This window comes from Eurytemora carolleeae, unplaced genomic scaffold (genome assembly GCF_000591075.1).
Source record: "Eurytemora carolleeae unplaced genomic scaffold, Eaff_2.0 scaffold213, whole genome shotgun sequence".
In the NCBI taxonomy this organism is placed as follows: domain Eukaryota; kingdom Metazoa; phylum Arthropoda; class Copepoda; order Calanoida; family Temoridae; genus Eurytemora; species Eurytemora carolleeae.
Genome location: NW_019396118.1, coordinates 335,377 through 350,796, shown reverse-complemented (window position 1 = coordinate 350,796; position 15,420 = coordinate 335,377). Strand labels below are relative to the sequence as shown.

The window sequence follows — 15,420 nt, the reverse complement described above, 5'->3', positions numbered from 1 at the left end:
GCACACAGCATCATCTTTGTCGTACGCATGGCATTTTATCCTCTGGATTGTTGCTAATTTATCACTTTGTTTATGCGTGATAACACTAAATGCGTACTATAGTATCAACAATGTATACTGCATATTGTACTTAATGAAACAAATTAATCAATGCAAATAAAACTGAGGTAGGAATTTGACTAGACATGGTTTAAATGTGCAAGTCGTACTGAATGGCATACGTAAATTAACGCAATTTAAATAAAAATTATGACTATAAAAGTACATCGAGTCTAGGACAAATTACAACTGATCTGATCATAACATAAACAAAACGCGTACTGTATGTTTGTGTTACCTAGAAATTTAATTTTATTGGTCAAACAGGTCCAGATAGCAACACTTGAACTATACAGGATGCAATACGCGTACTGTATGTTTATATAACACAAATGCGTATTTCCTACAGATAGCAGAAAGGGGAGAAAGGCATATAGAAAGTAATCAATTTGCTATAGATGTCTCTTTGTGCACATTTTTTCAGAGGTTCAAAAATTAGTTGTCTGCTACAGGCAATTTAGGAAGGAGGTTTCTACCTGCCTGCATATCTATATATATATTATCGTTGATCTATATATATATATTATCTTTGGATGTAACAAAGTGAATAGTTTTACTAGACACTTATTTAATCATTAATTCAGTGAAAAAGGTCTGTTTACACTGCAAATTTGCTCATTAAACTTTTCGAAGTTATCATTTGGTTCTAAAAGTCGTCTTCCTATTTCAGAGTTTTCACTGTAATATCGTGATAGTAGGATGCAAACAATCAATTCTTTGGGTTTTTCTTCAGTCGCAAATAAATCATCTTAGAAAACCATTAAAAAAGAAAATACTTTGAAATGAATTTTAAAGGTAAAAATCTATAAAATTTCAGCTAAAATTGGAACCTGCAGTTGTGAATATACATCTGAGTCCTCGGTTTCGGGTTTAACCTAAATAATTCTCTGTAGTGTATATTAAGTTTTAAAGGGCGCCGTTTTATGAAACACCAATTTTATGTTGACAGATTCTCTATTTAAAGTTGCTTTTAGTTCAAAATTTAATACGTGTTTGTTTACTTTAATACATAAATATTGGGTGTGAAAATATGAAAAATAAAAAGTATCAAGCAAATAAGAAATTTTTTAAAAATGAAGTCTCTAAAACTTTTTAAATTTCCACCCCTTGAGCTGTAATACGCATGTTACTCTTACATAAACAATTATCACGAAACCTGCTAGCTAGAACATTTGCGAAGAATGTGAATAAAATGCTTATGCAATTTTACATAAAGAGTGCGCAGTCCAGAACATTCCTAGCTTTACGTGTATCAATCAAGGTTTACGCATATCAATCAAGGTTTACGCGTATCAATCAAGGTTTACGCGTATCAATCAAGGTTTACGCGTATCAATCAAGGTTTACGCGTATCAATCAAGGTTTACGCGTATCAATCAAGGTTTACGCTTATCAATCAAGGTTTAAGCGTATCAATTAAGATTTACGCGTATCAATCAAGACCAATTTTTCCAAAAATTAATCTTGGGAACCCTTGGTAAAATAAACTTTCTTTAACTTCTCTTTAAAGTAATTGTAAATAATTATTATTAAATAATTAATTAATTAATTAATTAATTAAATAATCATTTTTGATTTTAGTTAAACATTTCTAATGCTAACTTCTAACAAAAATATTGATAGGATAAAATCATTGCAAAAGAAAGCTATTCGTCTATAGTTGGGGTTACCTAGAATAAGTCACACAGTGGAAGCTTTTTGGGCTTTGAACATGCTCCCCTTCGGAAAGTTAGGAATTTTTAATGTTATAAAATTTTTATTTCAATTTAAAGAAGACCAATTACCACCAACATTTAAAAAAGATTTCACATTATCAAAAAATATCAAAAACGCAAATCTTATAAACAGAAATGATTTTTCTATTCCTAGAGTAAAATCTATTAAAATTGGACTGCTCCCCCTCACAATTTCCCTAAAATAAGGTATGAAAAAAACGACACTTTTCAAATCTTTCAAATATCAATCTTATTTCGAATTTTAAACAGAATTTAATTAAAAAATTTTATTAGCAGAACAAATGTATAAATTCTAACACATGCTATGTTTGCAAACGAATCGAAGAAAGCAAAGACGATTTTACAAAGAAAAGTCTAAAAAGATTAAAAAGAATTAAAGATATAATCAAGCATAAAGGATTTCATAAATCGGCGCGAATTAAAAAGATGCTTCAAAATACCCATTTTGCGTAAAACCTATAAATTTTTCACAACCCATTAGGACTATTTTATTTCTCTAAACATTACAAATAAATCTATCATTTTTATTTTTAAAAGTTGTTTGTTCATCGTCGAAAAATACTAACAATCCACCACTGGTTTTTATTAAATATAATGTAAACAATAAATGTGTAACTTTCCTTTTCCTTTCATTTTTTATATTTTTTTTTAGGATTGGGGGGAAATAGACCCCCAACTTCTATTTTGGAGGTTTTCAAATATTTTCTCCTAAACACTTAATTTTGTATGTTTTTGTTATTTTTCAAAAGTAAAAGATTACTTACTTACTTACTAAATTTTCGTTATTAAAGTCGACCCACTCAACTTAGAATCTAAAAACCAAGCTAAGAACATTTCCGTGGGTCTACAGAGTTCCCCAATAAAAATTTGAAGCAAATCGGTCCAGGTGTTCCTGAGTTATGATCTGACAAACAAACAAACAGATGTTACAACGTTTTATATATAGATATATAATATATATATATATAAGAAAAGAGTCTTATTCACAATTTTAGTGAATTTATTGTATTCATGCTAACCCGGTAACCTAACTAATCAGGGTACCAGTATTTCCATTTATATGCTAAAGTACAACAATCTCACTGCGTTTTTAACCAGACATGTAAATATCTGCATAAAAAACTCGTTTAAAACTACGTATAATATATGTTATCTAATCTGTTATTCATACTTTGTGACAAGTGAAACGTGTAAAATTTGCATCAAAAACTCGTGAGTAACCTTGAAAATATTTTCTGTTCATTCCGACAATTTTTCTTAAAATAAGGATATTTAGAACTTTTCTACATAATCTTTACTTTTCCCTAATTACATGAAACAATTTATAGAATTCTTTTAATAATTATTAAATGGATAAAATGACTAAGAGTGAAAAAGCCTTGAATGTTAAATTTGTCGTTGTTAGTTTAATAATATTCAAAATTTAAGTATGTTTTTCAAAATTTAATCCGGCGCTCAATTGGAACTGGTTTTGGCGGATTTGAGACGCGGCTCAAATTCATTAAATTCTGAATCTGGTATTATTTCTAAAAACCTTCTATTCAATGTCCTATGACTAGATAAATAAAACATAAACAAGAGAACAAAACTTTTGTGTGGGATATAGTTAATCTTGAACTTTGATCTCGTTATCTTTTTTGGACACTTTTAAATTTAAGGATCTCGAATGATCTCCTAATTTTCGTTATCCCTGCAGGGCAGGAAATTAATTGAATTAATCCTGCATCATAATACGGAGATCAATGCTAGATCCCGAGATTTAAAAGACTTTCTGACTTAAAGGGACTGTAAGCGTAATTTCTAGTAACCTTCCATGCAAAGAGGACAGTGGCCGCTTTACATCAGTACCCTTGACTGTTCATTGAGGATAAATGTGTTAAATAGCTGTTATTCTGAAACCTGGTGTACGCTGTGTACAGTTGAAACTCAGCACATCTGTTCCATTGAGTGTTCATTGAGTATAAATGTGTTAAATAGCTGTTGTTCTAAAACCTGGTGTACGCTGTTGGAACTCAGCTCAGCTGTTCCATTACTAGCGTTCCATGAAAATATCGTTTTTTTTATGTTAAAAGTGGTTTTTCAGGATTTAAAAGTAAATGTTTATTTTTCGCCAATTATAGAAAGTAACTATTGAGGGATGACATTTCTTACAAACACAGTGTTAAACAATTAGAAGTATTCCAGCACGAACGATGAAAGCATGAAAAAAAAAATAATTTAAACTGACATGACGGCCCATCTCTATAACGTTCTAGATCTTACGATACATCTGCCTATTTCCTCCTAATAGACCGGGCCCCCAAGTGTTTTACTACGTACTTTATCCTCAACATGAAAGCTTTGATGCGTTGAAAATGATACTACTGTTGATACTACGGATTCTTAGGGTGTATCATATAACACGTGTCGCCATATAAAGCATATGCTTTCAATACAACTTCAGTTTAAAACATCGCACCATCAGGAGAACATATTTACAATTTACTAAAGAACAAGTAGGTTTGCAATCTAGAAATAATTTAATAAAAATCCTGATCAAGTCTAAAGGGCCTGTTATAAGCGCTATTTCATGTGACCCATGAAAAGATGGCAATGCCTGATTTACAACGGTACCCTTAAACGCTTTTTCTGATATAGAATTATTTAGATATGCATGTTTTTGTTTATTGAAACTGTTTATTGTTGTGCTTTCTCTGAAAATGTGACTTCAGTAAAAAATGTAAAAATTCACAGAAATAAACACTTTCCAAGACACAAAAACGACGACATTTTTGATCTGATTAATGTTATAAGGGTACAGTTGTGAATCAGACACTGTTATCCTGTACTGGAGGGTCACTTGAAATTACGCTTACAGTCCCTTTAGCAATTTCTCGTACATTTACAAGCGATAAATCACTAGTTTTACAGGACACCCGCCATGTTGTTAAAAATCTCAATACTTAAAATTTCCTGATTTTCTTGTTATCATTATAAAGTACATTTCCCAGATTTCGGAAGATCGGAAGTCCATAAAGTCGTTTCATTAAAATTCTGATATCGATAAAATCCTGGGGTCATGTGAGTGACCACCAAAAAATTGACCAGGTCAGTTTTACCTTCCTTATTTTTCGGTTCAGAATAAAAAGTTTACATATTTTTTGTATTTTCTAACTATTAAGTTTGAGACAACACAAATAAACAAACGCAATTCATGTATTCTAGACCCGTCATGTTGGCCTAAAACTATTTAAAAAGATGAGCAATGTTGATGAAATATTTACAAATATTGAATTCGCAATGGTTATACAGTTAACTAGAAGTAACTTGGTTTAATATAATAATAATATTATCTATTTAGGATTTATTGAGGGTAAAACTATTTAAAAAGATGAGCAATGTTGATGAAATATTTACATGTATTGAATTCGCAATGGTTATACAGTTAACTAGAAGTAACTTGGTTTAATATAATAATAATATTATCTATTTAGGATTTATTGAGGGTAAAAGAATCAGCTTGAATTTTGAGAAAATTTATAAAAACGTAAAACAATCAGTGAAAAGTCTGACATATTAGAAGCTAACTTGTACTGGGACTTGAGGACTAGAGAACTAGAGGACTACAGGGTTAGAAGACTACAGGACTAGAGGACTAGAGGACTACAGGACTAGAGGACTACAGGACTAGAGGACCACAGTACTACAGGACTGCAGGACTAGAGGACAAGATTGAGGACTACAGGACAAAAGAACTAGAGGACTAGATCAATAAATGGCGGGCTGGTTACACATTGTTCTCACATCTCTTTGGATAGTTCATCTAAATGCTAAAGGTAGATTTAAGAAAATTAACCTAAGGCCGAATTTAAAGAATTTAAGCCGCGGCTCAAATTTTGTTGGTTCCCATAAATTAGCATTAAATTTTTCAAGATTTGCCGGCGCTCAATTGAAACCGGTTTTGGGGGATATCAGACGCGGCCGGCTTAAATTCATTAAATTCGGGCACTAATGATTTTATCATTAAAACCATCTTCAATATTTTCATCTTGTTTTGATTTCCTCATGTGAGTCTTGACATTCAACTTAACAATGGGGCTCAAGAAAATCAAGACTTTTTGTGTATTCCCATGCCCGGGGATTTTTTAAATTCAAGATTCCCTTTCTATTTCGCGGAGTTTTAAAATAATCGCACATTTTTATCAAACTTGAATTGAATTAGATTTATATATTCAACTTTCTTGTTTGATCATTTGGGAAATTATATTTTTTCTTGTGATATTTTTATTTTTTGTTTGTTTTCGGTTCAAACAAACAAAAAACTAAAAGAGCCCGGCCAAAAAAAAACATATTGTCCCGCATTATAAGACATGACAAATAGATAAACTGCATGTCACACGAAAATAAGGAGCTATGATTTTGGATACCTAAAAAATTATTGTAAATAATATTATTAATAGCTTTATTATGATAATTTAGCAGGTTTTAAGTAAATGATCAAAATGCAATATAAACAAAAAGAAAATATTTTTATCTCTGCTACCTCAGCAATCAGCATTAATATTCCAATTAATTTAATTTATTATCTTAAATTTGATTTTTATTAAGTAACGACTAATTTTAATCTCAATCATTTTTTATTGATAACAATATATGTGACGGAAGTGGAAAGGGCGTTAGATAAAGTCTTACCCACAAAGGAAGAGACTTAACAGAGACGACTGTACGGAATTTTATTCTCTGTTTCCTTAAATAAGTTCAAGGCAGAAGACTTAATTTAACCGATTAAGAGATATATTTTAATAGTTTTAGGTCGTCTTTACAGTCTCATCTTTGTGGGGAACGTTTAGATTTTTATTAAACGTTTCTTAAGATATATTTGAGCAATTATCAGAAGGTGCAGTTCCTATTTGTATGTTAAAGTACTTCGCTAATATCAATATTTTTATATGTCAGCTATACCTATTTAGACGGCTCGACCTTATTGGCGAACTTTTTTGAGGAAACTCATGGGTACCTCTAGGGGTGAGGGGGGGGGGAAGAAATGTTTTCTTTCAAAAAGTAGATTTTTTGTAAATTCCTCTGGCAACACCGGGTACTTTAGCTAGTGTCTTTTAAATCAATGAACTGTTTATTTACCCAGGACTGTACAGTGATCCTATTCAAACCAGCGAGCAAACCATTCTCTGGCAGACACCGGAGAAGTCCGATGTAACCCCGTTAGAAACAAACCCAGAAGGTAATTTATCATTTTTACCGTCTTTAAACTATTATTACTGACCTATGATTCCCCCAACAGAGGGAGGTCCGGATACTTCTTAATGCTTGCTCTGGATATTTTGCAGACAAAATTGGTCTTAGGAACCCTTGTTTAAAATTTACTTAACAATTCCCTGTAAAGTGGTTGTGAATAATTATTATCGCCTTTTAACTAACATTACTGACCCATGATTCCCCCAACAGAGAGAGGTTAAGTTACTCAACGCCCCTTGGGACAATAAAATAAAAAACACCCCCTCTGCTAAGTTCCTGTGCACACATTCGCGCATTTTATCTCAAAAGACGATTAAAATGGTTAAAACTACTAAAATCATAAATTTTAACTTTATCAAGTGTTTCCTTTGACAAAATTTTGGTCTTTGGAACCCTTGCTAAAGTAAAATTCCCGAAACTTCCCAATGGAGTAGTTGTAAATAATTTGAATATGTTTTTTTTAGTTCGGTATATGAAGCCTTTGCCCAAAGGAACAAACGAAAACAAATCATTTTTAGACACTGTTCGGTAAGTAAAATTTAAACTGTTCGGTAAGTAAAATTTAAACTGTTCGGTAAGTAAAATTTAAACTGTTCGCTAAGTAAAATTTAAACTGTTCAGTAAGTAAAATTTAAACTGTTCAGGAAGTAAAATTTAAACTGTTCGGTAAGTAAAATTTAACTATTCGGAAAGTAAAATTTTAACTGTTCGGTAAATAAATTTAAACTGTTCGGTAAGTAAAATTTAAACTGTTCAGTAAGTAAAATTTAAACTGCTCGGTAAGAAAAATTTAAACTGTTCTGTAAGTAACATAAACTGTTCGGTAGGTAAAATTTACACTGTTCGGTAAGTAAAATTTAAATTGTTCGGCAAGTAAAATTTAAACTGTTCGGTAAGTAAAATTTAAACTTAAATGGTGAAATTTTGATGATTATTAATAGCATAATTTCAGTTGAATACCTTAAGACAAAAATAATGTTGCAATTACAAATGTTACCCGTAGGTCGATCAAATTACTATCTTTGATAATTTAAGGAATGTGAAATGCACATAATTCAATTTTATTATAATCTATTTTAATCTTTAAATTGATATGATAAATTTTTTTTATTTTTGAGGCAGCTTCACTCACTTTTAATGAACAGAATTATCCACAAAGGATGAGACTTTAGAGACGACTGTACTGTACTGTACTGTACTGTACTGTACTGTACTGTACTGTACTGTACTGTACTGTACTGTACTGTACGGAATTTTGTCTGTCTGTTTCCTTATGATTTTTATTCCCAGTCACTGTAAACTTGTTTATTTTATTACATATTCACTATAGAAGCCATAAAAAGCTTATTTTCTTTAGGGGGAAGAATACATTTAACTTGAAATTGTCAAATTTAAAGAGTTTCAGATCGTCTTTACAGTCTCATCCTGTGTGGGTAACCCTGTATATTAAACAGGATGCCTGGAACCCAGTGGTGCGGTAAAGGTTGGAGAACAGATTCATTTTCTAAACTTGGTGGATACAGTGCTGCAGATAGGTAAGTCAGAATCAGAAAACTCTGGAATAGGAAGACGATATAAAAGCAGTAATTAATCGTATTTGATATTGTTTATTGTTAAAAAGAAAATAGTTGTATTAGTATCTTATGTATGCATTTATCACTTGAAATTGGTCTGTTTATACTGCCCAATTGCTGTGTCTTAAGTTCATTTGACTATTTCAAAACAGACTTGATTCTAAAAGTCGTCTTCCTATTCCAAAGCTCTACCTATTTCTAAATACTCTTTATAAATGGGAAGAAAAAAACTATGGTATAATAAGATTAATCCTGAAACCGATTTGATATGAATTTGAGCTACGTCGCTGAACCACCAACTTCACCCGGTTCAAATTTGAACCACCTATTCAAAGTTATTGAAAATGGTGATTCAAATTTAAAATTAAAAGTTTAAATTCATTAATTCTGTTCGCGAACAAATATAAATAAATATACTGTGAGATCCAGGAAACTCTTTAATAGGAAATAATTGATAACTTTATATTCAGGGTTACTCGCAAAGACTGATAGTACTAAAGAGACGACCCAAAATCGTAAAAATATGACATTTGAAGCTTGATTTTTGGTTTCTATTTTAAATTGAATATTTTTATGGGTTACTTAATTATTTAGCGTAGAAATAAGTCAGTTTTGGTCTGCAAGGATCCCTGAATGCAAACAAACGTATGAAACAAATTCCATTCAATCGTCTTTGAAGTATTATCCTTGTGATAACCATGTACAAAGTAAGAGCATTAGACAGTAGACACAGCAATTGAGAAGTGGAAAACAGGCTCAATTGACTTTATAAGAGATTTAATAGTTTCTTGTAGAACATGAAATATAAATATTACTATAACTATGTAAGTCAATTATTGCTTTCATGTTTTTTGATTCTCGCTGTACAAGAATTTTTTAAAAAATTAAAAAATCGAAATTTGAATTACTCATTTTACAAATTTGGTGTCAAGGGGACTGTAAGCGTAATTTCAAGTGACCACAGACCATCCATGCAAAGATGGCGATGTACCTGATTTTCAAAGGAAACATTGAAACCATACTATTATCAAAGATGTCGTTTTTCTGACTGAAAAAAGTGTTTATTTCTGTGTGTTTCTCCTATGTTGCGAAAAAGCAAGACATATTCAAATGAAAAGTTTAAAGAAACAAAAACATTGATATCTTATACTATTGATAATATAAAGATTTCAAGTGTATACCGGTGTAAATCGGGCATTCTCTCTTTGCATGGAGGTTCACTTGATATTACGCTTACAATCCCTTTAATAACTTGGTTTAAACTCTAGGTGCTGCCGGCAACATGACCTTGGTTGTCAGATTAGTATTCAAGCCGGTCAAACTAAATATGGACTTACTAACTATAGGTTGGTATACTTTATTGGACATTTGATTAATATTCAGAATTTGTTTACGAAACTTGTGTGTCTTAATGGAATAGAGTTTTTGACACAAACTCTGATTTCTCATCACATATCTTTGCAAACCAATGTCGTACAACTTAGATATTTTATACTATGAATTCTGATACACCAAATAATATAAGCATAAAATTTCTAATAAAACGAGCGTAAAGTTTTTAAAAGTTCAAAACGAATGGTTTGTTTTTAAAAACGTTTGACAACCCCACACACATGCGACAGAAAAGTTTAATCGTATTCTGGATCCAACTTATTCTTAGCAATAATTTCTGTTAAAACTATCTTTAGTCAGATTAAATTGTTCATGGAATGAAAATAACAACAACAAATAATTGATTTTGGTTTATTTTTTAGGTTTCATACGGTGATGCATTGTACCTGCGATGATAGGTAGGCTACCATATAAATAATACAGTGGTAGGCGATTATATAAATACAATGAAGACGAATTTTTATTTAAATTTTGATTGTTTTTTTCGAATTGCAAGTTTACAAGTAATCAAAGAGAAGCTTTTTTAACTGACAGCTTCTCTTGACTTCTATGTTTATTTGTATCTACTATCTATGCTGTTTAACAGCTTGATATAAATCAAAATTGAAATTGAAAGTCGTCTTTATTATATTGATATAATCGCTTACCTTCCTAATAATAAATTTTCTTGTCTGAAAGACTGACATTCTTTACAAGTAAATGTTAGATCTTGTTTTTATATTTATTTAAATAATTAAATGCTAAAAATAGCTTAACTTCTAGGAAATTGTAATCTAATATATCTAGTATCTTAGAAATACAGTCTGAAACATTTTTCTCAGAAATCCTATTAATGCATCTTCCATCGTGTTCGGTTAATTTTGGAAGAAAAATTGAGAAATCCTACGAGCAGTCAGAGAAATAAAAAATCACTTAAATATATTTTAAGTTAACATAAGCGCAACATAGTTTTATTATGAATATAAAAATATACAAAACAAGAATAAACAAGAAACTAAATTATAAATACATTATATCAACAACTTGGGCATCAATTTTAACATTAAAATGAATATTATTTTAAAACTGAATTTTCAAACGAAATGATTAGATATGAAAACAATTGTTTACTTCAGAACATGAATATAAAAAATGATAAAAAGTATCCACATCATGTAAATAATATGTGCTTAAAACATACACATCGTACAATGTTATACATGGTAAAGATAATAATCATGTTAATATTAAAAATATTTCATGGAACTGTGAATGTTACAGGGTTTCACACAAAGGTTGAGATTTCAGAGATGACTATACGGAATTAATACTGTTTGTTTTTTAGATTAATGGTGTCCATTGTTTGTAAACTTAATTCATTCTTTGCTAAATTTTTAAATATTTAAAGAGTTTCAAGTATTCTTTATAGTCTCATCCTGTGTGGGTAACCCTTTATTATAAATTCGAATATTTATGTTCGAATTCTTGTTCAGGTTTAGATCCTGTTTGAAGATGAACCATATTCTTGTTCAGGTTTAGATCCTGTTTGAAGATGGCCCATATTCTTGTTCAGGTTTAGATTCTGTTTTAAGATGTCCCATATTATTGTTCAGGTTTAGATTCTGTTTGAAGATGACCCATATTCTTGTTCAGGTTTAGATCCTGTTTGAAGATGGCCCATATTCTTGTTCAGGTTTAGATTCTGTTTTAAGATGTCCCATATTATTGTTCAGGTTTAGATTCTGTTTGAAGATGACCCATATTCTTGTTCAGGTTTAGATTCTGTTTATAGATGACCCATATTCTTGTTCAGGTTTAGATCCTGTTTGAAGATGACCCATATTCTTTTTCAGGTTTAGATCCTGTTTGAAGATGAACCATATTCTTGTTAAGGTTTAGATCCTGTTTGAAGATGGCCCATATTCTTGTTCAGGTTTGAAGATGAACCATATTCTTGTTCAGGCTTAGATTCTGTTTGAAGATGATCCATATTTTTGTTCAGGTTTAGATTCTGTTTATAGATGACCCATATTCTTGTTCAATTCTGTTTGAAGATGAACCATATTCTTGTTCAGGTTTAGATCCTGTTTGAAGATGATCCATATTTTTGTTCAGGTTTAGATTCTGTTTATAGATGACCCATATTCTTGTTCAGGCTTAGATTCTGTTTGAAGATGATCCATATTCTTGTTCAGGTTTAGATTCTGTTTATAGATGACCAATATTCTTGTTCAGGTTTAGATTCTGTTTTAAGATGGCCCATATTCTTGTTCAGGTTTAGATCCTGTTTGAAGATTACCCATATTCTTGTTCAGGTTTAGATCCTGTTTGAAGATGACCCATATTCTTGTTCAGGTTTAGATCCTGTTTGAAGATGACCCACACAAACTCGGGAAACATTGTAGGAAATTTGTTCTTTAATATTGGAACAATACCTTGCTTTACATTTACACATTCAGAGGTAAATATTCGTATACAATGGTCGGCTGTTATATCAATACAACGAGGACGACTTTTCAATTCAAGTTTTGATTTTATTACAAACTATTTTCAAAATACAAGTTTACTAAAGTAAACACAGAGAAGCTGTTATAGACAGTTTTTCTATGTTTCCATGCTTATGTGTATCTATACCATTAAAAGGTTAGTATAAATCAAAAATTGAAATCAAATGTCGTCATCCTTGTCTTTTTATATTTACGACGCCAACTGTTGTTGCCAAGACCAAACTAAAGTAATAATGACAACTTTTATTGGTGGATTTCCAAAATTATTCAGAAAATGAAATTTTTTTATTTCGACCATGAATCTTTCTTGAAGGGGAGTAAGCTTCTTTAAAAAAAGACTTAAGTCTTTGTCGCAAACTCAATTTTCTAATTTTCTTTGCGACCAATTTTTGTAGACCTTAGATATTTTAAACTATGATTTTTTTCCGATAAAATGTTCTAAGTTCGAAATATCAAAGCTTTACACCATCAGGTTAAAAAATATCATTATTAGAAGTCTGAGTTTGTTGTAACGACTTAATTAATTCCATTGGGCCTGATTTGTAAAGCCATAAGATACAAACAAAAAGAGAAACAGAGCCAATATATTATAATCGTAAAAAATTAATCATAAATATTCACTTAAAAAAACTATTTGGATGTAGGTTTGCACGGCTCGAAATTGGTGGGGAAGCTGCCTTGAAACAAAAACAGTACAGAAAGCAAACTGGAGACGAGCTATTCCATACTAATTGTATGCACACAAGTTCACTGCAACCTAGACAGAAAGAAAATTGTATGTAAAAATACTCTAACGGCTTTGTGACCTTGTAGCTTCTCTAGTTTGGATTTTATGCACAAGTATTAAAAAGCAAATTTATCCGGTTAAATGTTAAAAATTCTAAACATTCTTGTTTTTCTTGAAAGCTCTTCAATATCACGAACGTATATAAGATTTTAATCTAATATGAAATTTACTTTAGCTTAACGTAAGTTACCTCGGCTACTGCTACTCTGTACCAACATTTACTTGTATTACTTCGCTATAATATAATTTAACCTTAATAAAGATAGAAAAAAATTATTAGAAAAAAAATTGATTAAAACTTGCTTTGACCTCCAGCTCAGAAAACATTATCTTCAATATTGCATTCAGTAAAATATTCAGAAGGTTGTAATTTAAAACAGCCAAAATCCTCATTTCTTTGCAACATGTCGGATACCTGTGATGTTTCAAAATATATTAGATTTAAACGTATCGGTAAAGTTACTAGGTTATCAGAGTGCTTTGTGCACATCAATTTCAACTTTTGATTATTTTCTCTTCGATAAAATAAAAATAACTTTTTTGCGGATTTTCAATATTTTTAGTCGATTTTCACAATTTTACGAAAAATAATTTTTTGGAGACAACTTTTTGTAATTCTGACCATCCATAAACCTTTCCTGGGGTCATGTGAGGTCATACCAAAATTTAGGCCAAAACAGACAACTAGACAAGCAAAGTATATATTTAGATGTAATGTAAGCACTAATAAGCACTATCAGACTGTAAAGAAATAGAAATCAGAAAATTAAATTGAGACAAATAATCAGGTTTTTTCCCTAGTTGGATCGGAGCCAAAAAAACGTCATAAAAATCCAAATATTTATTAAAAATCTAGCTATATAGCTAAATATTATGCAAAAAAATAAAAATATGATCTGGGACCAGATGTAATGAATTTGAGCTCCGACGCTGAACTACCCACTGCCGCGCGTTTCCAATATATTTAAACCACAGATTTTTAATAAAAGATTCAGGAAGGATTTGAATCAGTGATTCAAAGTTGAACCGGCGGTGGACGTTCGGCGGCAATGCAAATTCATTTTATTCGGTCCCTGTATGTTTCTAAACTTTAAGTAGACAACAATGTTGTAGGAATTATTCTAGCTTATATATATTATGCCCTCCTTTCTATAATTTACTATAAATACAAGATTGATTGGGTTTGTAAGATCATATTTCTGATTAAATTTTACACTTCATGCTTTCAACGTAAAACTTAACTATAAAGAATATTTATTAGCTAAAATATAGACAGAGCAAATAGATTGTTAAGTACAGTAGATGGCAACGTAGTATTTGTACACTCTCAGTACAGCTGTACTCTTACATCACAAGTGTCAACTCAGTATTGTGTCTGACAAAATTATTAATAGTGATAATTTTAGAATAAAGAGCTTATCTTACTGTTAATTAAAGGTCCAATTTTATGTCTTATTTATTTTCTGTTTTTACACTTTTTTATTTAATCTTGAAAACCATGTCAAATAATGTGAGAAAATTACGTTTTCTTTGTTATATTTGACACTTGTGACGTCGTGTATAATCTGTTGCCACCTATTGTACTTGATAATCTATTTCAGACAAAATTACGTTTTCTTTGTTATATTTGATACTTGTGACGTCGTGTATAATCTGTTGCCACCTATAGTACTTGATAATCTATTTGAGACAGATAGGCTTTTCAGCTTCTGCTTCTCCTGTTGTTGACAAACTGAGCTCAAGATGTTTCCCGTCAATTTCCTACCCTTTCTCCTTTTGCCTACCCCATCTCCCCCCCCCCTCCCTACACCGTAAAAACAAATTTGAAATGAACCTAATCTTTTAAATCAATGAAATCATTATGAAAATGTGATAAAAAATTAAACATGGTTCAATTAACTTTATAAAAATGTACATATATTGTAATTGTAAGTGTAACAATAATTCATTTTTAAAAATAATTTTGACATTCCACTAAGACTATAACAATCATAGTTAGTGAATTTTTTTAGAATTTTATTTAAGAGATACTTAATGAATAAAATGCAACTTTCCTCCCAAACAAATAAAAGTTATTTCTTTCACATATTTTGGTAACAAAGTATGGCTTAACT

The 15,420-nt window shown here is 30.7% G+C and overlaps 1 protein-coding gene across 5 annotated transcripts; it reads left to right on the top strand.

The window, feature by feature from the left end:
- The first annotated feature begins 4,228 nt into the window (after window positions 1–4,228).
- Window positions 4,229–13,853, top strand: LOC111695465 (group 3 secretory phospholipase A2). Of its 5 annotated transcripts, XM_023464807.1 has the most exons (10): window positions 4,257–4,330; window positions 4,826–4,922; window positions 5,309–5,650; window positions 6,958–7,053; window positions 7,532–7,595; window positions 8,522–8,602; window positions 9,910–9,987; window positions 10,396–10,431; window positions 12,368–12,473; window positions 13,164–13,853. In XM_023464807.1, the coding sequence occupies exons 3-10, from the start codon at window positions 5,590–5,592 to the stop codon at window positions 13,248–13,250; spliced, it is 609 nt and encodes a 202-aa protein (XP_023320575.1). In that variant the 5' UTR covers window positions 4,257–4,330; window positions 4,826–4,922; window positions 5,309–5,589; the 3' UTR covers window positions 13,251–13,853. The 5 variants fall into 5 exon arrangements, with proteins under 5 accessions (XP_023320578.1, XP_023320577.1, XP_023320574.1 ...); XM_023464806.1 differs by lacking the exon at window positions 4,826–4,922 and having other exon boundaries at window positions 4,230–4,330; XM_023464808.1 differs by lacking the exon at window positions 4,826–4,922 and having other exon boundaries at window positions 4,248–4,334.
- Window positions 13,854–15,420: the final 1,567 nt, after the last annotated feature.